The following is a 23,434-nucleotide window of genomic DNA, read 5'->3' as shown; positions in this document are numbered from 1 at the left end:
TACAGACTGTTGTTGTATTTTTATTTTTACTCTCTTGCTTTGTGTTTCTATTTTTATCTGGTATACCTCAGAGCCTGGCCTAATATAGAGTACATAGTAGTTATTTAATGTTGAGTGAATTAAGCTTATTAGATTAATGAAGACCTCAGAGGATACATGGTTTAGTGAACCAGACTACAAAGAAGAAAAATTTCTATTATTTATCTTTTTCAGATCCAGGGAAATGTCATTACTTTTGGTGATGCCTTGGTCAGCGTTCCTCAGAAAAACGGAGGACCCCCCCCCCAACCCAATGTACTGTAGCTTTTACAGCACATTGCATAGCTCACTATGCTGACTTCTACCCAACAGATCGCAGGTGCTGTTGGTATATATGTCACTCTTGATTTGACTGTGATAGGCTTGGAGAATTATTTCTACATAGATTTTCTATAGATTGCCTAGAACAGAGCCGGGCATGTGGTAGGCTTAATTAACATTTAGTGAATGAATAAAAGTTTGATTGCTTAAAGGTCTTACTAATAAAGAGAACCTGAAAATGAACAGATGCCATTCTCTACAATATTCATATTACTCTCTGGCCCCAGTTCCAAAAACAGAGCTACTCAGCCCATTGTGATCAGAGCCCCTTGGATTCTCATGGGGTGACTCTGGTAGGTTCCTGGGGAGCCTGAGGTTGCAGGGCCATCGACCATATGACTAGAGAATTGTACCTTCCATCTTCACTCCACCTTTGAAGAGGGGAGAGGGATGAAAGTCGAGCTCATCACCGATAATCAATTATACCAATGTGATGAAGCTGCCATGAAATCCCAAAAGATGGAGTTCTAAGAGCTTTCGTGTTGTTGAATGTATGGAGGTTCCTGGAGCGTGACCTGGTAGGGAAGGCATGAAGTTCTGGGTTCCCTTCCTTATGCTGTGACCTATACCTGATTTTCATCTGACTGTCATCTGTATAACTGTCCATTAGTCAAGTCATCTCTTGGCTTCTGTGGGCCTAGCAAATGGATTGGACCTGAAGGGAACCATGGGAATCCTGACTTGTAGCTCTCAGAATTATCAGTCAGGTGAGTGGTTTGAGATTTGGTGAGACTGGGAGACTATGTCCTCAACTCATGATATCTGATGCTATCTCCAGGTGGAGGGGGTCATAACTGAGTTCAACTATAGGCATGTACTAGATAGAGTTGCTTGTTGTGTGTGGAACAAATCCTACATGTCTTACATTGAGTGATTGTGTAAGGCAGAAAAAAAGTCCATTTTTTACTTTAGAAATATCATGAAATTACACATGATTAAAAAGTAAAGTGCCTGGGTGCCAGTAGCTCACACCTGTAATCCTAGCTACTCAGGGGGCTCAGAGGAGAGGACTGGGGTTTGAATCTAGCCCAGGCAGAAAAGACTCCGTGAGATTCTTATTTCCAATTAAACACTCAAAAACTGGAAGTAGAGCTGTGGCTCAAAGTGGTAGAGCAAAGTGGTAGCCTTAAATAAAAGAGCTCAGAGACGGCTCCTAGGCCCTGAGTTCAAGGAAAAAAAGAAGTAAACCAGAGAGACAGGATGCAAACTGACAAATAAATGAGAACTGATAATAAGAAAAGAAATAAGCACTGCTTGCCTTAGAACTATATCAAAAGCCCAGAAATGTCACTAGAAATAAGTAACAAAGTTGTGTTGGGAGAAAGGAAGAAAGGAAGATTAGAAAGGGAAAAAGGAAGGAAGGGGAAAAAGGAGGAAACAAGGAAAGAAAGAAGGAAGAAAAAAGGAAGGAAGGGGAAGAAGGAAACAAGGGGAAGGAGGAAAGAGCAAGGGAGGAGTCTCATTTTATCATCAAAATGCACAGAGCTACTCCTGGTTTTCAGTGACATTTCAATGGACACAAAGGTGGCTAGTAAAACAATCCAGCTCTTATATCTAATGAGTGAGCTTCATGAACATCCATCTTCCATGAGGAAAATAGAATACTATTTTGGGTCCTACAGTCTCAAATAGATACTGATTCTGCTTGGAGAATGAAGATAAAGGGTCTTTTCTTCTTTCTGTCAAGTCAGCCCATATTGGATGCCATTTTGCCCATGGTGGCAGATTTGTGACTCTGGTTTTGGCAATGATAGGGTTTCTCCATCTGTACCTCTGCCACTCCACTCTGTCTCAATCTATCACTACCCAGAGAGCAGCTGGGACATGTGGGACTCTCCATGTGTTCATTCCTGGCTGCCTTGCCTATTTGGGCCTTTCTGATTGTTGGCTAGCAAACATTCTATTAATCATGGCAAATCAGAGAGTCCTCCAGTGACAAATGGTCAAGGCCAAACTAGCTCTGGCAATGAATGAAACACAAATGAATTCCATTGGTGTATTTTGGTTTCCCTGCTATGTCAGCTAATGCCAGGAGCAACATATAACCTTTAGATAATAGTAAATATACTCAAAGTAGTGAAAGCATCTGTCGTATTTTGATACTTGTATTTCACATATGGAAACACTAATGGCAAATACATAAACAACTCTGAAGCATAGTACATCATTTTTCTATGTTGTCTTTTAAAAATCTATTGTTTATTTATTTACTTATTTATTATTGGTGACACTAGAGTTTGAATTCAGAGCTTCACATTTGCAAGTCAGGTACCTTAAAATTGTGCCATGCCCAGAGTCCTTATATGATATGACATGTATCTATGTATCTATCTATATAGCTATCAATCTGTAAGTGTGTGTACCCGTGCATGCATGCACACACGCGCGCATGAGCTCGCTGATACTAGGGCTTAAACTCTGAATTGTGCTCTCACATGCCTTTTTATTTTTTTAATATGTATTTTTATTTAATATGTATTTTTTATTGTACAGATACTATACAAAGGGGTTACAGTTACATGAGTAAGGTAATGAGTGTACTTCCTATTGAGCATTGTTACCCCCTCCTTTGTTTTTCCCCTACCATCCCTTCCCTCCCCACCTCCCCAACTTCCCCCCCCCCCCCACAGCTGTAAAGTTCATTCTCAACATATTGTCTTGTACATCTCATTGTTACAATGGGTCATCCGGTATCCCTATTTCAGCATTTTGTTATTCCTCTTCCCCTCCCCAAATTAGAAAAATGTATATACAAGATGCAGGGCATCGGAATCAAATACAGTGAAAACAGGGGTTGTATGGGGGGGGGGAGGGGGGTGTGAAGAACATACAAAAGAAACAGAAAGAATCACACAGTACAAGTATATTAAAAACAATGCTTATAGTTGGTGCTCTATCTCTCAAGTCATACCTCCAGTTCTGGCTTTTTCTTTACTGGTTAATTGGTAATAAGCATCTTAAAGAAGATTCATTCGCTGCCTCTTTTTTACTATACTAATTTCATTTCTTTTGATTACATACCCCAAATTGAAATTGCTAAATATTATGATAGTTCTATTTTTATTTTTTTTTCAGAAAGCTCCATATTTTTTCCATAATGATCACACATATTTACATATCCAGTAGTATATTACATTCCTAATACTATACAAAAGCACACTGTTTTCCCCACTTTTGATTATGCTTTTTTTTAAATCTTTTTTTCCATTGGTCTAGATATTTGTTTTTGTGCAAGTGCTATGCTGCTCTGGCTACTTTAACTTTGTCTAATACTGTGACATCAGGTAGTATGATGTCTCTGGCTTTGTTCTTTTCACTCATGTTGTCTTTTACCATTAGAGAATTTTTGTGGTCTTGGATGTATTTTAAGATTTGTTTCTATTTCTCTGAAGAATGTCATTGTTATATTGATAGGGATTACACTGAATCTGAACATTGATTTTAGTAATATGGACATATGAAACACATAAATTTCTTGTACCCATTACTCTTACCTGATTCATGTACCTGTAGCCCCTCTGCATAGCAACTCTACAATAACAATAAAAAAATTCTTAAAGCCTATGAACAAGAGATGTCTTTCAGTTTAGTGTCATTTGCCCATATCTTTTGTGATTGCTTTGTCTCTTGTGTAGATGCTTTCATTATTTAATTTTTTTTTAGATTTTTAGAATTTTAATTGTTTTTTGTATGTTTTTATTGTAAAAATGTTGTACAGAGGGGTTACTTAATCTATATTATCATAACATATACTTCATTTAGTAAGCTTCATTTAAAATTCATGATGACTTCTTTTTTAATCAGTATATACTAATTGTAAAAGGTGTTCAATGTGATGGTCACATACACATGACATCTTCCTTTTGTTTACTAGTTTATGTTCCATTTATTTCTTTCTTACATTTATGTATCTTTCTCTTTAATATGTTTGGGCTTTTCTTTTGTTGTTATTGTTGTTCCTTGATGTGAACATTATGTTGTTTTCTCTCTATCTAGATAAAGTAGATGTTTTTAGCCATAAAATTTACTACTGGAGTTGCTTTTGCTGCTTTTGTTGCTATGGTATCATTTTTTCTTTATTATTGTTTGCCTCAAAAAAATTGTAAATTTCTCTGTTAGTATCCTCACAGATCCATTGGTTGTTCTTGAGCTTGTTGCTTAATTTCTATGTATTTGTGAATTTTGTGAAGTTCTTCATGCTATTGATTTATAGATTTATACCACTATGCTCACAAAAATACTTGACATGATTTCAATCTTCTTAAAGTTGCTATGAATTATTTGTGGTCAGACACATTCTAACCTTGCAAATGTTTGCATAAATTACAGAAGAATATATATTCTATAGTGATAAAAATATATTCTTTAAAGCTGGTCGCTGGTGGCTCACACCTATAATCCTAGTTATTCAGGAGGCTGATATCTGAGGATCCCGGTTCAAAGCCAGCCTGGGCAGGAAAGTCTGTGAAACTCTTATCTCCAATAAATTACCAGAAAACCAGAAGTGGTGCTGTAGCTCAAGTGGTAGAGCACTAGCCTTGAGCTGAAGGGCTGAGGGACAGCACTCAGGCCCAGAGTTCAAGCCCCACCACCGACAAAAACAAACAAACAAACAAACCAAAAATACATTCTTTATATTGAACAGATATTCTATGGTGATCAGAAAACCTTGACTGTCTACTATATGTATCTGGTTTAGAATGGAGTTTTAAATCTGATGTTCCTTCTTGATTTCTTATTAGAATATCTATCATTGCTAAAAGTAGGATGCTGAAATGATTACATTGCAATTTATATCTCACTTCAGCTCTCTTAATATTTGCCCTGTAGACTTAGTTGCGTCAACGTTTGGTATTTACAATAGTTATATCTTCTTGCTGAGCTTCCCCCTTTACCATTATGTAATGGTTTTCTTTGTCTCCTTTTATGAATTTTGACATACAGACTTTTATGAATAAGTAGAGTTACAAACTCACTTCTCAAATTTAAAAACTAATAAATTTGAAATGCTCTAAACTATGAAGCTTTTTAAGTGTTAGTGCTCAAAAACTTGAGATTTTGGAGAATTTTAGGTTTGCAGACACAGTTTATGCAAATATTCCATAACCCCCAAATATGGCACATCTGAAATGTTTCTGTTCACTGGTACTTTGAATAAGAAATATGCAACCTGTACTTCAACTTCCTTTTGGTTTTCATTTGCATGGAATATTGATCTATATCTCCATTCCCGTGTATGTGTGTACTTACTATGAGATGAGTTTTGTATGAATATTATATGACTAAGGCTTGATAAGAAATGTACTCATGATCTTGCCCATGTAAATGTAACCCCTCTGTACAGTATTTTCACACACAAAAAAATCCTATCAGAGCCGGGCACTGGTGGTTCATGCCTGTAATCCTAGCTACTCAGGAGGCTGAGATCTGAGGATTGTGGTTCAAAGCCAGCCTAGGCAGGAAGTCCATGAGACTCTTGTTTCCAATAAGCCACCAGAGAACTGGAACTGTTGCTGTGGCTCAAGTGGTAGAACACAGCCTTGAGCTGAAGAGCTCAGGGACAGCAACCAGACCCAGAGTTCAAGCACCACGACTGACCAAAATTTTTTTTTCTATCAGATAGTCTGTGTTTTTAAGTTTGAGAACAGGGTGACTGTAATATGTCTTTGGGTAATCCTATTTTAATTGCATCTGATTAGTAACTTTTGGAGTTCTATAGATGGGTATTTTACCACTTTTTCTAGCCTTAGAAATTGTTCAGTTATCATATCTTTAAATAAACTTTCTATTATTTTCTTTTTCTTCTCCTTCTCCAAGTAGTTAAGACTTCAAAATTTGTTCTTTTGACATACTCCATAGATCCTACAGGCTTTTCACATTTCTAGCCATTCTTTCTTCTCATGACTGTATATTTTCACACATGCCTTTGCATTCACAAACTCTGTGTTCTTTTTGATGAATTGTTATTAATGCTGTTATTTTTTCCATTTCATTCATTTTCATCGCAAGGACCGAGATTTGAATTTTTACTATCAAATTTCATGTCTTTACTATTGAATTTCATGTTCTAATCACTGACTGTTTTCCTCAAAAAAGATCTTATGATTGTTTCTCAGGCAATTCATACCTTTTCATTTCTTTAGCATCATTCACAGGCACTTGATTTTTGTCTCGTTAGTGACATCTTGTTTCCCTGATTGTTTTGTTCCTTTTGGCCATGTGTCAACTGTCTGTCCATTTAAAGAAACAAGTAGCTATTATAGTCTTCAGTGACTGGATTACTCCATCCAGTCAGTCCATCTAGAAGTGTTAGACAGTGTTTGAAGTCCAGCCCCATTACAACTGGTGTGCCTCTGGTGTGCAGCTGAAGTCTGTCCTGCCTGTTGCTCAATCCAGGTCCTGAACCACTGAAATTGGCCTGATGATGGTGCAGACAAGAGATCAGATTTATACTGCATGTCTGAAGCTTGGAGCTGAGTTGAGTCTGGTGGTACCTTTTAAAATTCATAACTTTAATAGTAGACACTATAATGGCATTTTGAATATCACATCATTCAGTATCTGGTATAATCCTGGGTCCTTCCTATCAGTTACTATGAAAGACAAATTCACCTTCTCAGAAAGTGGTCCTTATGTGATACTTGATATAAGGCATGGCACCAAACTGGTATTGTATATTTATTTCTAAAACATAGTATTCTCTCTTGTCTCTTATTTATTCATTTTTCTGGAACATGAGTACAAGAGAAATAGGAATGTAAAAAAAATTATCTAGACTATGTCTTTCAGGAAACAGTAAAAATTACTGTAATCTCCAGTAAATTGACCATCATATATTTACAGAAAAATAATTTTTTTTCAAGAAGCAAATTATCTAGCTCCTTAACACAAATGTCTGGTCACCAAATATTATGTAGAACACCTTGAAGATGGAAAATATGTCTCTGTGACATTGTGGCAGGCAAAAACAATATCTAAATGATTTTTGGGGGGGGATCCGGTCGTGGGGCCTGAACTCTGGATCTGGGCACTGTCCCTCAGTTCTTCAGCTCAAGGCTAGCGCTCTACCACTTGAGCCACAGTGCCACTTCTGGCTTTTTTTTTCCTTTTTGCTTATGTGGTACTGAGGAATCTAACCCTGGGCCTCATGCATGCAAGGCAAGCGCTCTACCACTGAGCCACCTTCCCAGCCCCTCTAAATGATTTTGAATAGAGTTTCAGTTTGTTTTGCTTAAATCTATAAACTACAGTAGCATATCTATATGTCTTTTCTAGAAGAAAATGTGAATTGTAAATAAAAAGGAAATGTAGTCATAGTAATTTTTTTAAAGTAGTCATGTGATTAACATACAAAAAGGAAAAGGATGTAAACTACAAAATGTTAAAAGGCGTTTCAATGATGAGCTTGTTCAGGAGCAAACTATGAGAGAATACATGGCCTTACAATGTCTCCTTTCCTCCAACAGCTGCAGCCCTTGTCTGCCAGCCAACAGATTTGCATTATTGAGTTCATTTTGTGATCTGCAGTGTGCTTTTATATTTGCTATAAGTTTAGTGCTTAGACACTTCTCAATGATGATTCCAAAACTTCCTTCAAATCAGGCCTTTCTATCAAATTGTGTTTGTCTCTTCCTAGGAAATTGCAGATGTGTTTTGCATATGCCTTTATGCACACTGGCATGAAATCTGTGAGCTATTTCAATTCTCTTGGGCTAGGAGTCAAATGTTCTGCTGCTTCAACACTAAATACTCCCCTGTCACTTCATTTGGAGGCCAAGAAAAAGGTTTAATAGCTATTTTTTCATGCCTCATGGCTCTGGGACTGAGATAAAATCAGGGTAAATCAGATTGTCCACTGAGTAAATCCTCTTATCCAAGTACAGTTTGGTCCTTTAACTCTGAATGTGCTAGTTTGTTCTGACGGCCTAAGGTAGTAGTTCTCCATAATTTTCAGGTGGTCAGAGTGTGCTGTCCAGATTTCACTGAAGTATGGAGGTTCCTACTTTTGGATGAACAGTTCAGGACATGATATATCACGTGCTAACTTTCCCTACAGATCTAGGACACTAGTGGCACTGGCCCTGTACAGTTTACCCCATGTGGCTTTATCTAAATATGACGCTGATATTTTGTGACAGAAAAGCACAAAAGGAGAAATAGGAAACGACAGGTCAAACAGCAGTGTCTTTCCCCTTGTGCCTGTCTTGTGCATCTCGGCAGCTGTGATGGGGATGTTGATGCTTACATAGCAATCCAGACTGCCGCTTCTTCCTTTGCCAACATGCTGGAAGAGGCATAGAAAGTCAAGGGCAAATCCAAGTTGAGTTACAAATTTATCATTAGTTAGGACCACACAACCACCTACAAGGAGGCCTGCATTCATCATACTCTAGAGAAAATGGATAACAGTTTCAGGAGGGAAAACACAAACAAACAAGCAGCTGTATAGTTCTGTGGAACCCTCGGCTCAGGATGGAAGAACAAAATTAACCCCCCAGACAGAAAACTGTGACTTGGGAGTTGGGAATCCACGTGTAAAGACTTGCAATCAGAATGTTCTTTTTTTTTTTTTTCCTCTTTCTTTTCCTTCCCATGGAATCTGAGAACTGGAAAGATGTTGAAAATCATTTAGCCTTACCTTTTCTTTGATGGAAAGATGAGGAAATTGAACCTATGAAGGGAATACACCCTACAAGAAATCACACAATTACCAGAAGCAGCCTCTCCAGGGAGAGAGAGCCTGGGGAAGCTGCATGGTAAGAACAGAAAAGGGTTCATGCTTTGAAATAGGAGTGTGTGCTGAGGAAGGGCCTGGGGATCTGTGATCTACTGGCTCAATAAAGGCTGCTCTTGAATAAGCTATACCTTGGTGTGATGGGGTAGAAATAAACATAACTCCTTGCTGCCAGGATATTTCCCTGAATATTAGAAGAATTCTGCTTCATGTCCTGTTGCAGCTCACTTATCTATAGGCCTTGAGGGAAGATGAAATTTCATTAGCAGGGTTTCAAGGCCACAGCACCACTCTCTGCCATGATCAGCCCTGGTTCCTAGAAATATGCTTTTGCTAGGAGGGAAATAGGCATGGAACCAAATGGATGGCTCTTTGTCCAACTGTGCATGGAACTGCTAGGAACCTTCACCAGATTATCTGACCTAGTCGAGCCTCAATATTCTCAACTAAAAAACAAAGACCGCACGCTTTTTCTTTGGAATGTCCCTTTTCAATTTCATTTGGCTGTTGTGAGTATCAGTCAAAGACTGTGTAGAATATATATAAATTATAAGATGTTTGTTTTACCACTGTCATTGATGGGCTAATCCTAAACACATGCCTGGAGTCTTGTTAGTATTATTGGTCATAGTTTTCACCCAGAGAAGCAGGAATTGTAAAGTTGAAGCAGGGTTTCATGATCAACAGCTAGATAGGAACTGAAGATTCTTAATATTTTGTGTATATTCCCCCTTTGGAGCACTGGATCTGCATCTCAATTAATGTCATTCTGGAATGTGAATCAAGGGTAAAGATAGTATTTAAGTGTAGCCTGGAGAAGATGTTCTACAAATGCATTTCTAAGTCTCACAACAATTATCCCCCCATACAAAGTATGGGAGGTGATCTGCCCAATGTCACACAGCCAGGATGTAAACGTAGGTATACTGGACTGTAAAGCTTGTATAGTTAACCACTCTGAAATATCATGGTTCGGCTTATCATTGCTGTCCTTGGTATCTACAGCATAGTCTTATTATTTCAAGGGGAACAGTATCAAGCCTGGAATAAATGATACAAATAAGTTAAAATACTCTATGACATCACCCCATTTGTTAGGAAGTGGAAAGACTTGGAAAAAATCTTATTAAGTGAAGTAAGCCAGGCCCAAACAAACATAGGTCCCATGGCTTCCCTTATTTGCAATAACTAGTACATGTGTAGGACAAGTAGAAAAGGTCAAAAGCTATGTATATATGTTTGCATCACTTCTTAAAATTATATTTCTTCCCTAGAGCCAGGAAAACTGAAAAACACATTGGAACTGAATGTCTGAAGTATCAGTACATTCCTTAGCATTCAAGTCAGTATTTAGATTCCTATAAAGAAAGTAAAGGATATAGAAAAAGGGAGGTGAGTAAGGGTTGGAAAAAAGGACAGAATGGAAACTAAGACTTCATTGTAATGAATACATCCTAGTAACATGTGTAGATATAGAAATATTTACTTTAAGATTTCCATGAAATATCATTTTCAAAATAAATATATCTAAGGGTTAAAACCCTTAGATATTTCCCAGAGGATTGGCCATTTTTTTCCTTTTTGCTTCATGAGATAAAATGAAACAAATGAAGGAAAGGTTGCAATTGAGTTGAATGTAATAGAATGTGGACAGAGTCAAAATCATCAAGAATGACAACTATTGTTAAATAACAGCAAGCTTGGGGTGGAGAGATTTCCTTCACCGCTGGTCTCTCTGGAAAGCCAATCAGAACTGTAAGAGATACCAGCCAAGGGGAGTTTATTCCACCGTGATCCAGTCTTTATGCTAAGCCTACACTCACTGTCAAAACTGTCTGAATGCAACCAATCTCCAGTTTTGTTTTATTTTTGTTTTTTTTTTTAGGAGCATAGCAGCTGTACTTAATGCTTTATCTAATCATTCCTATTGAATTATGACACTCTTGCTTTTTAAAAACATACATATATATTTATATATAAGCATATATTTAATTATATACTAGTTAAAATATACTACGTATTATATTTAATATATAAATATATGCATAAATATATATGCCTATCTATTTAAACTATATAAATATAGACATATTTTAAATCCAGATGCTAAAAATAAAAGAAAAACTTACAAAACGCAAGACCTGTTTCAATGAGTTTTTATGCAGAGCTCTATTTACTCTGCTTGTCTAAAATAGAATCCCATTGATCAGATTGCTGGTGGGTTGTCCAAGAAGAGAGCAAAACGGAGAAAAAGCAGAACAGGAAATAGGCTCTGGTACCTGACAATAAAGCAGGAAGTCTCTTTCTGTACTTACAATAGCAGTTGGGGTGGCAGCCAGCACACAATAGAGCACCAGAGGGGTGATGAAGCTTTCTTCCTCCGTCCCTGGATAAGGCTTCATTAAGTCTCCATCCTGACAGAAGAATCCTTGGATATGCACCTGAAAAGTGTCCGTGCATTCGAAGTAGTAGGCAAGTAGCACTGTCCCAGCCATGATGACAAGCTGAAAATACAGCATGGCCACACAGAGACGTTAGCAGGGCTGGGGAACAACGCTCGCCCCTCAGAGCACACTCCCTCCATCTCCTGGTGTTAGTATTGGCAAGTGCATGTGTGCCTGTGTGCCTGTGTGCCTGGCTCAGCATACTCTAGGCGCTGGGAGTGCGTGCTTGCTTGTCTGCCTGGTAACATCTGTTATAGAAAACTTCCAGCAAATAATATGCAGCTCCCATCTGAAAGGCAGATCACAGCAAGGCTTGTAGAGAGACCCAGGGTCTGCTGCCACACTGTCAGAGGATGCATAGAAACCAAGGCAACATTTCTATACAAGACATAGGGGAGAACTGGAAAACACATCCTGAGCAACCTGCCCGTACTTTTGGGGCCAGCACATCTTCCATTTCAGGGCAGATATCTCTGTGATTCTACCTTACCGTAAGTAAGAGCGTCATTTTCCTAAAGAGTCATTTGAATTAAGAACGTGCCTCACCCTTTCCATTTTCCCTCTCTTTTTATTCTTTTATGACTCCTTCCTCCTTTATTGTTTGTTTTTATTATTCAGTCATGGGACTTGAACTCAGAGTCTGGACACTGTCCCTGAGTTTTTGTGTCCAAGGAGATAGTACACTACCACTTAGAGCTACAGCTCCACTTCCACTTTGTGTGTGTGGGATTAATTGGAGATAAGTTTTATGAACTTTCCTACCAGGCTGGCTTTGAACTGTAATCCTCAGATCTCAGCCTCCTGAGTAGCTAGAATTATAGGCGTGAGCCACCAGCACCTGGTCTGAAAGTGTACCCAGCAAACTCACTCATGATCCTCCTGCATTATCCCCATTGGCCATCATTGCCAGCGACTTCCTTTTTTTGATTCAGAAACCTTTTACATTTCCTCCTTTTAATGTGCTCAGTACAAACTCCTAACTCTTTGATATAGAAGTCTCTTACTCAGGTAAAACACAAACCATACTCCCCTTCACTTCCTGTTTATATGACTTGTTTCTGTCTCTAAATGGATTACTCTTCTTATTTTTTTTTAATTTTTTTTTTTTGGAGGGGGTCCGTCGTGGGGCCTGAACTCTGGGCCTCAGCTCTTCAGCTCAAGGCTAGCACTCTACCACTTGAGCCACAGCATGACTTCCGGCTTTTTTCTTTTTTGCTTATGTGGTGCTGAGGAATGGAACCCAGGGCCTCATGCATGCAAGGCAAGCGCTCTACCACTGAGCCCCCTTCCCTTCTTATTCCCCACATATTATATCCAGTGAATTCCCCAGTGGCTTTTCTATCACAACTTGTGACCATCTAATAATCTCTAGACTCTCACATATTATTTCTCCAGATCTTGCTTATTGGTACCATGTACAAATCAGCAAACATCATGGCAACTATCTCTGCTGTTTCAAGATTTTTTTTTAAACGATTGCAGCAGGGAAGAATGAGGGATAATTATGATTCTTACAAGACTGAGAGACAGGTGCTCCAAAGTTCTTCCTGTACCTCCAACTAGCTTACAAAGTCAAAACTAAGGAGTTTTGTGCCTAACAGCTTCAACTAAGTTGGCCTCATGGAATGAAACGTAGCCAGCTGCCTTGAGTGCTTTAGACATACGATGTTTCTAGGATTTCAGCATTTTGGGGACTCTGCCTCTGAGATGGTCTCTGAACCCTGCACAGGATGGACGTGAGATTTCTGTGTGCATCTCCTCCATGTGGCTAGAAGCACAGTTCTATCTTCACTTCATCAGCTGGTCGGAGACAACTGCCTAGAAAACAGGCAGGACCTGGGAGGAGAGGCATTTCGGATACAAAGAAACCACAAGCAAGACTAGCATCTAGCTAGTAGAGGAACTCATTCCATCTTACTGAGCACCCGTGTAACTTCCGTTTAAAAAGAATAGTAAAAGTGAGGGAAGTGAGTGTGGAAACATAATTCCACAATAAAAGTAAGGAATAGGAACTTAAACACAGAGATAGATGTCTTAACATAAACTACATCAATCTCAGCAGTACTTTTAACAATGACAACCCAGAGACAACATCCTCTACTTAAATTTGAAATCCATAGAACAAATCTTGAATGACTTAATCCCAGAAGCAGCAGAGAAAAAGGAACAAATGCACACTGTACATTAATACAACAACAACAACACCCAGGAAATCTCAGCGTGATAGAGGACAGCTTAGGCCCAGGACTGATGCATCAACCTAAGGCGATTTTCCTTGGCTTGTTCTTCTCCTGAGCAGCCATGAACCCCTATTCTGTCATTTTCAAGCAATTTGCAAACTCCTGGGAACATCTCAATATCATTCAGAGATGCAAAGAGGCAAAAGCAGAATAACTCAGGTCTTAATTTCGAATCTTCTTTTCTAATTGAATATTTTTTGGTGATTTTTTGTTACTTTTTTATTGTAAAAATATTGTACAGAGGGGTTACAGTTATATGAGCAAGGTAATGAGTACATTTCCTATGGAGCATTGTTGCGCTCTCCTTTGTTTTCCCCCTACCATCCCTTCCCTCCCACCTCCACAATAACCTCTCCCCCCCACCCCTGCCAAAGTTGTAAAGTTCATTTTCAACATAGTGTCTTATACATCTCATTGTTACAATGGGTCATTCTGTATCCCTATTTAAGCATTTGTTTTTCCCCGTCCCCTCCCAAATTAGAGAAGTGTATATACAAGATGCAGGGCACCAACATCAAATACAGTGAAAACAGGGGTTATACCATGGGGGAGGAACACACAAAGAAAAAAAATAATCACATAGTACATTATAAATACATTAGAGGCACAAGAACAGACCTCAGGACCAATGGAATAGAATTGAAAACCTAGAAATGAACCTACAGACCTATAGCCATCTAATCTTCGATAAGGGAGCTAAAAAAATAGAATGGAAGAAAGACAGCCTCTTCAGTAAATGGTGCTGGCAAAATTGGTTAACTACTTGTAGAAAACTAAAGCTACATCTTTATATAAAAAGAGGCTGGTGTCATTGGTGGAAGAAGAGAAACAAAATACATGGATTTCCCTCTTGTGAGCATGAACAGAGGTGTGTCCATTGCACCAATGATACCACACACAGTTATCCATCTGAAAACTCTCTGTCCTGGGTCACGATTCGTCTCTGTCTGGGTTTGTGTTCCTGGTGCCAGCTGGCATTCTTCCCATCTCTGGTTCCTTCATAACCTCATTTAGGAATGCATGGAGGGAGGCCAGCATGTTGCTGTCATAGGAGCAGATGGTAAGGCTGCATGGGGCTGAGAACTAGGGTTGCGGGTGTCTGTGTGCTGAGGCAATTATGACTGTGGGAGAAAAGCAAGGTGCAGGGACTCTCCATAGCTCTCACTTCCCCAGGACAATCCAATACAAGACAATGCATTAAGTGTGGATCTTGCCCCAAGGATTCAGAAAGGAGATGCCAACTGTATCTGTGGTCCAGAGCTGAGTGCAGTATTCATTCTTACCCACTTCTCTCACCCCACCCCTTCCTTCACTCTTCTTGATTTTCAGGTGATGCACTAAAATTAGTTTGCCATTTAAGAAGTGGGTTATGTATACAATGCACTTTGATCGGTGTCATCCATTCAATATTTTCTTTCCCTTTTGGTCCGCCCCTTCCCTTATTTTCCTCAATTCTGTGGTATATGTACAATGCAGCCTTGCCTATACAAATGGTCTAATGATTTAAAGAGTGCATGGACTAGAGAAAAAGCTAGGAGTAGAGTTTGATCTGTCAGAGGTGTCAGCTGACCCAAGTGGGATTCATGGAGATGGCTCATGAACCCGTAGGGAAGGGTTTGGCAGAAGGAGATTAGAGGAAAAGATTCCTGTAACCTGGGGGGAGAGGCAGGTGCAAAGGGAGGGAGAGGACTGTAATGTATCTGTTCAAGATGTCTTGGCTCAGCCCCATGAAGATTCTCTGTTCCATAGAACAAGGCAATGAAGAAACAGTGCATCCTGGCTTAGGTGGTTAGCACTGATTTTGATGCCTACCCAGGATTTGAGGGAGGATTCTAGGGAAAAACACTGCTTCTGCCTTTCCAGGAGAATGGAGGAAGAGTATCGTAGACTCCAGTATCAGTGGCTGCACACAGAAGTGAGGTGGGAATCAGCCAACTAGGATTCAGAAGTAGAAACCAACGGAGCAGGTTGGAGGGAAAAGTGAAAAAATGTACAGAGAGCCCTTTTGCGACTTTGCTGGGGTCCCTTAGAGTTAGTGTGACCCTTTGAGAAAGGCTGGAGGGTTGAAAACAACAGAGGTATGAGCTAAGAAGGCAGAGGGAGACAGGGAGGAAGATAAGGAAAAGGAGATGGTATATATATACTAGGTGTGCACCCTGAAAAATATTCTAAGTACTTTACATAAATTAGCTCTTTTGTGTTGTTTGAGCCAGAATTTTCCTTATGCTGGCCCAGTATTCCTGGGTACAAGCATACCTGCTTCAGCTTAAGTAGCTGAGCTTATAAGCATATACTGCCATACTAGCTTAAAAATTAACTCTCATCCTATAGGATAGGTATATTATCATGTACACTTCACAGATAAGAAAAAAAAGTACAGAGAAGTTTCTTGAATTGTATGAAGTCACAAAATTCATGGGGATGAACCTGGGATTATTAAATATATCTCTCCACAAAAATTTATGTGCCCTGGGGAAATCACATTATAAGTGGGTCAGCACACTATTAAATGCTAAACTATGTGGAACATACTTGGATATTTCATTTAAATGCCTTTGAGGGTCAGTTCCTTCCTCTGTATAAAGGGGGATAATAACTGTCTCATAAAGATGCAAGGAGGCATATTTGCATATTCTCACTTTGTTCCACACAGAGCTATATCAACTGTCACCAAATAAAGCAAGCCAGCATCAGCAAGAAGTTGGAAGAGAATAGGAAAGGAAATTAGTAGGCTGACATAAAATAGAAACAAGAATTATACTTCAGTGTAAATCATCTAACAGTCAATATGATACACAAATGTGGATCATATCACAGCATCTATAAGATAAAAAAAAAACAAATTGGTAGGTAAGGATGAGTACAAGGCTTCTGATACTGTCACCAGGAAGGTCACAAGGAAGTTTTTCCTTGGCATTCTCATGAGGGATATGAACCAGTAAGTACTGGCTTATGGTAAGTGTGATGGTGTTATTCTTTACATGAGATCTCAAACCCATTCAATAATATTTAATGTGGACTAGAGATAGTTTAGCTATAGAGATCCTGCCTAGCATTCAAAAAGTTCTGACAGACACACATGTAATATTGGCAAAAGTCACTAAAACAACTGTGTGAGATAAAATGGAAATGGTGGGCATTCTGATTCGATCTAGGTCAAACGAGAATGACAGCAGAGCAAAAACTTAAGAGTGTAGACTAGCCTGTCATCCCTGAAAAAACAGCTCTGCTGCTCATTAGGTATGTGACATAAATCTTTGTGTCTTGGTTTCTTCATTTGTAACATAGCCAGTTATTCTACTCTGTCATTTGTCAGGAGGATTAAATGAGAAGTATGTATCTGGTACTAAGAGAAGCACCCAACTCATAACATACAACTCCTAACACGTTTGTGAAGTGGGGATGAATGATGTGTTTTTCAGAACTCTCCTCTAGCTGTAGTTTCTCTGGTCTCAAAAGTATTGGACAAGAGTGAACTAGACTATCGTCTACCAAACTCCTGGCTAGTTAAATGTAAACTTAGCTCTCTAAATTAGAAGGTCATTAAGCAATGGTTAAGAAAGTTATCCTCTTGGGAAAACTGAGGAACCTAAAGTGCATATTAAAATTCATTCTTCCTTCTTTAAGAACAACTGGAAATGTTCAGAGGCAACCATGAAGTGAGACTGCATATATTCAATTAATACTCTCTGCCTACTTCATGCAGACATTGGAAATATTCAGTTGTTTCAAAAACTGTTAAGATTCATTGTATTCATAAACCAACATGTTGAATTAAAACTATCTGTACAACTACTTACAGTTTTTTTTTTTCAAGGTGTGGTCTTTTGACTTAATGTGGCTTTCTATGGTGATAAACGATCTTAAGGCAAGCCAGGTGCCGGTGGCTCATGCTTGTCATCCTAGCTACTCAGGAGGCTGACATCTGAGGTTCAAAGCCAGCCCAGACAGAAAAGTCTGTGAGACTCTTATCTCCAATAAACCATTAGAAAACCGGAAGTGGTGCTGTGGCTCAAGTGGTAGAGCGCTCACCTTGAGCTGAAGCACCCAGGCCCAGAGTTCAAGCTCCATGACTGACAAAACCCTCCTCCCCAAATTAAAGTAAGGCAAAAGGAATGTTGATAAGGCTCTCACTCATTGGCTACATAACCAACTACATAAGTTTAAAGTTCTTGTCTATGATGCTCTGTAAGTTGTAATAAGCAATCTTCATCTAATAAAGAGAATGCTATCTAAGCTCACAAAAAAGCTCAGACCTGGGATCTGAACTATCTATCTATCTATCTATCTATCTATCTATCTATCTATCTATCTATCTATCTATCTATCTATCTATCTATCTATCCCATTAGCAGAATTAGCTGACATATGCAAAAATATGTAGTAAAGTGCCTTGTGCTTGGTAAGGGATGGGGTTCTTTCTCTTGTTTTTAAAAACCTATTTCCTCTTCCACATGCCTTTGGTGTGAGAGATTGACTCTGCTCTTCATAGTCTCTCTCTCTCTCTCTCTCTCTCTCTCTCGTTTGAACTCAAAACCTCATATTCTTGCTCATAACTGACACTTTGTCACTGAAGACATACCTCCAGTCTAGCATTTTTGCTGGTCAACTGGAGATGATGTTCTGTAGACTTTTCAGGTTTCAAACCTCAGTTTTCCATGTCTCAGCCTCTGGAGTAGCTTGGATTACAGTTTGTGAGCCACTGGCACCTGCCTATCAATCTATTTTTCTTAATCCTTTACCAACACTACATTCTCCTATGTGTGATTTTTTTTCTTTTTCCCAATTGTCTTTAATGTTTCCTCTTCCTGGGCCTGGTTTATAAGCGGTGGTGTCCTCAAAGATCTGTCCTTAGCCTTCTTGTCATTTGCTCTCCTCTTGGAAGGTCTCACTTCTTTCTGTTGCATCCATTCTTGTATCTATACTACTTATCCTCATAAGACCGCTCAGCTCTCTCTGCTCCCCTGCCCAGTGTCATAGTGCTCAAAAAATTGCAAATGCCTCATGCCAATACTAGAACCCAACATTTCTCTTCTCTGCCAGATGCAGTTTCTCTTGAATTCCTTATCCACTCCACCACACAGTATAGAAATCTCAATGTCATCTTAAACTCCTTCCTCTAATGTGCACCACACGTGTTTGTTTACCAAGCTGTACACACCTGCCCCTTGGTGTTTACCTCATCCTCCTGCTGGCTGCCACTGCCCTTTTTCAAGCTCCGCATCATACTCTTAGAATCTTGGTCACTACCTGCTGTTGCTACCCTAGCCCATCACTTACTTACCCTGCTGTTAGAGTCAGGATTTGAAGGCAGAGCTATAGCTATAAATTCCTGTAGAATCTGTAGTGATTGCTTCTCATGGACCAAGTGTTTAAGTGGTCTTCAAGTTCACGAGATGAGCTCTACATTCTCAATATGGTGATAATTGGAGGTGAGGGGGTCTATGGGGACTTCTATAAGTCAGATCAGTATCTTTATAATAAGAGACATGAGAGATGATCTCTCTCTCTCTCATGTATATGCATAGATATACAAAAAGACAGCTAAGGATCTTCAACAGACACTGGATCTATTGGTAACTTGATTTGATGCTGTCCAGCCTTCAGAATCATGAAAAATAAATTTTCATTGCTAAAGCTATCTTGTATGTTATAATTTGTTATAGCAACTGGAGCTAAGATGTAGCTATTTTAGAAAAAACAAGTGATTGTCTGCATTGAACAAATTGGTCTTTATTCTGCCTATGTATTTGGCACAAGAGAATACCCTGCCTAACACTCTACCTAAATAAAGTTGAGGCCATTTAAGTGGTTTGCCCAGATCAGGATTTTCTTCTCTGAGAATTGTACATTTAAAACCTATAGTCATGTTGCTCTCTTGCTGTAACTGACTCAATTCAGAGTTAATACTTGGCCCATGCCAGGCCAATGAGATTTCATCAAGAATTTGAAGTAAGTTTTATGGATTTTTATGTGTCTTATTGACCAGATGAATTCAGGACAAGTGGCGCTGTGGCTCAAGTGGTAGAGCACTTGCCTTGAGCGGAAGAGCTGAGGGACAGTGCCCAGGCCCAGAGTTCAAGCCCCATGACTGACAAAACATAAATAAATGAATTCAAGACATATGAGGAAACTATACAAATACAGAGCCAGGAGCTCGAGAGCTGCCTTGTGTGACCATCTGAACCTGGAAACACCATGAAAGGTAACGGATTGAACATATGGAAAAGAATGTAGCAGATGTACAAAGTAAAGAAACTGCAAGGCCTGGAAAGAAAGAGTAACGTTGACTCTGACGGTTGTCCACTTTCTTGTAGTTTATGCTGAGTCCAGTTTATGTTGGACTTTGTATGTGTCACTTTTGTCCTAATTAAAAAAATTCCCCATTGGCCTTATATGAAACATTGGTAACTCAAAGAATCATGGCTGAAACACTTGATCTTGTGCCTGGAGAATTAAGATGTGGACTCTGGACTGGGCTCCTGCTCTAAACTCACAATATTGTTTGGGTTTTACTTGCCCAGCACATGTCTTCTTTTTAGGAATGAGAATCACTAGGTAATCTAGAAGGATAAAGGCATGCTGTCAGTCTTTAGATGCTAAAACCATGGGTAATTCTCTTGTCTTAAGAAGGGAGAGGGACAGGGAGAAGGATGCAGATGTTAGAACAGAACCTTTCATACACCATCTGCTGCAGCCAAAATACATTGGAAAAAAATTAGGAAACTGAAAAGATAAGATTCTACAGATGTCCAAAATACTTTCCCCGGTCCTCAGTAAATGAGATGTGTATCACTTCTGACAGCAGAGAAGCATGCAGTAGACCCATTAAGTAAGAATGGAGACATCTCATTAATCTATGAAGATAAGGCCTTCTCAATTTTTAAAGAGCCAGTTGAAGAAATGGCACTCATAATTTCTAAAGGAAACGTAATTTTCTTGCCATCTTTAAAATTTCCTTCATTCATAATTGAAAGAGGTTTTCAGTAAGAAAGAGGGATGGCTTCATCAGGAGCCACTGTGTGTATGAAACCCGGCAGCACAGAGAATGCAAAGCCCTGGTATTGAATCATCATCAATGTAGCTGCTATATTTTGAATTCTTAATTGGTTTGGGGAAGATTGGTTGTGCTCTCTGGTTCTAAGCCTCTCACCTATCCTAAGAAATCATCTCGAGTCTTGTATGTAAGGGGAAGAAACAGAGAATTTTATCATTACTTCTTTCAGCCTAGTCATGCTGCAACAATATCTGCATTAAAATTTTAATGCATGACGTTGCAAGTCCCAAGTAAATGTAATTTACTTAAGGATTTAAACATAAATTTAGACCTTGGATGAAGAAGAATAATCTAATAGGCTTTGTTACTGGAATATTCTCAGGGCATATCAGTATTGTGGATTTCCCAGAAGCATGTGTTAGTGTGTACTGTACTTGAACATGAATTTCCCACACTTACCTATTTTGATATGGTATAATTATCAACACCTTATGAAATATTCATAGGGCTCAGTTTGGAATGTGCAGACAAGCTGTTGATTGGGAAGGAAGGATAGAAAAAGGAGCAAATAAAAGAATGGGAATGTAAATGTTTAGTTGTGCTGTGTATGTGTATGAGAGACTGACTATATGTATCAAATGAGGAAATCAAAGCTCCATTTCTATCATTATCTATCTATCTATCTATCTATCTATCTATCTATCTATCTATCTATCTATCTATCTATCTATCTATCTATCTATCTATCTATCTATCTATTGTCTTTCCTTGACTATTGATCCAATGACCACAATTATGGTTACATGGGAATATTTACACTATAGTCAGAATTTCAGACAGATGACAACTTACAGTTCAGAATCCCCTCCTCACCAACTGAAACACCAGTGCCCAGATATCATGCCAATCTAAGATCATAAAGCTAAAAATAGCTGGCACCAGTGGCTCATGCCTGTAATCCTTGCTACTCAAGAGGATGAGATCTGAGGATTGTGGTTCAAAGCCAGCCTGGGCAGGAAAGTCCATGAGACTCTTATTCTCCAATTAACCACCAGAAAACTGGAAGTGGTGCTGTGGGTCAAAGGTAGCACAGCACTAGCCTTGAGCAGAAATGCTCAGGAACAGCAGCCTGGATTTAAGTTCAAGCCCCATGACTGATCAAAAAAAAAAAAAAGAATATGGCAAATAGAAATAGAAATTTTGCATCTCTTCTACACTGAGACTATGCTAGAGTTTCTAAGATTACAACTATCCATTTCTTTTGTAGCTTCTGAGTAATTGTTGTAATGCTGTCTTTATGGTAGTGGTAGTTGTTCATTCAATCCTCACCCCAGTAGGTCATCTTATTGTACACAGCTCTTCCTGCTGATTCTAGCCAGCCAGGCTCAGCATCAGCCTTCAATATCTCTAGAAGACTAAGAAATTTCTCCAAGGTTCCTCTAGATGTAGTTCTGTATAATCATATCATTAGATGAAACTGGAGGCATGCACCTATACAATCTTTCAAAAATTGAACTCCTGGGTTTCTTCACATTATTATGTAAAGTACCTGTATGTTATTTTGAACATAGGAAATTATATAGAGGAAGTTTCCAGGAAGAAGGTTAATTTTAGATGTAGTTCAAAGGGATCTGGGTAAGAGGAGAAAGACATGGTGGGAGGTAGTCTCCAATGGAGAAGCAGATGAAGAAAATAAGAAGTGGAGTGATGTTGCATGCGATCAGATGGGTTTTCAGAAATGGGTAGTTTAGAAATGGAGTATAAGACTTGAACTTCATCACTGCTAGAAGGTGATCACAGGTTGTTTTATCTTTAGACAATCTTCTCAAAACACAGTAGGCAAAATTCCCAAGATACAAGGAGTCTTTGTGAAATTATAAGGAGTTACTAATTTATCTGTTCTAGCTTGCACAATTCAAAACTGTGAAATCATTACAGAACATACCCTATTGCTCTCTGATGGCAGTTCTTGAATTATTTCTACAGGTATAATGTTGGGGAAAATTGTTATGCTGTGAAGACACAGTGAAATATTTGAAAATGTAGTGAGGCTAACCACATTCTGTGTTGTGTTGCCATTATTTAATTGACCCTATTTTCTTGCCACTCAACTACAAGCTCCCCAGGAATTCATCTTTGAGTATCAAGCAGAAAGAATGGAACCTGGTGGTTGTTTGATAAACAGTAATAAACCCACTTAAGTGGGATGTATTTCTTAAATGAGTCTCCAAACACAAAAGTCATGAAAGGGGAAAATGGAAAGGTTTGATTACATCAAAATTCAAAACATTCTATTTGATCAACCCTTCAACAAAATCAGCAGAAAGGTAATAGATTAGGAGAAATTATTTATAATATTCAAAAATAGGTATGATTAATAGTATAACACACACATATACACAAGACTCCTGTAAATCAATAATGAAAGCAAACCAAAAGGAAAAAGAAAACTAAGGTAAAAGGTAGAGTTTCTTGTGTTTACTTTAAAAACAGCTTTAAAGATACTTTAATTAATTAATTGATAATTTAATTAATCATTTTAATTTCTCTGTGAGAAAGAAACACAATTCTTTTTTCTCCCAATGCATTACTACTTATTGAAAATTAGGAAAAGGAGAAGAAAAAAATTGTTCTCTCCAAATCAACTTGTTTTTCTTTC

The 23,434-nt window shown here is 38.7% G+C and overlaps 1 protein-coding gene across 2 annotated transcripts in view; it reads right to left on the bottom strand.

Moving 5' to 3' along the window:
- Positions 1–23,434, bottom strand: part of Plppr1 (phospholipid phosphatase related 1) — a 113,069-nt gene that overhangs the window by 34,910 nt on the left and 54,725 nt on the right. For both annotated transcript variants that reach the window (XM_042696279.1, XM_042696271.1), the window contains exon 3: positions 11,410–11,598. In XM_042696279.1, the coding sequence (XP_042552213.1) occupies positions 11,410–11,598 (189 nt within the window). The remainder of the gene's footprint in view (positions 1–11,409; positions 11,599–23,434) is intronic.

Source organism: Dipodomys spectabilis, unplaced genomic scaffold, assembly GCF_019054845.1.
Source record: "Dipodomys spectabilis isolate Male_0828 unplaced genomic scaffold, ASM1905484v1 ptg000006l, whole genome shotgun sequence".
In the NCBI taxonomy this organism is placed as follows: Eukaryota; Metazoa; Chordata; class Mammalia; order Rodentia; family Heteromyidae; genus Dipodomys; species Dipodomys spectabilis.
Note: the sequence above shows the minus strand (reverse complement) of the source record. Positions and strands in the feature narration are given on the sequence as shown.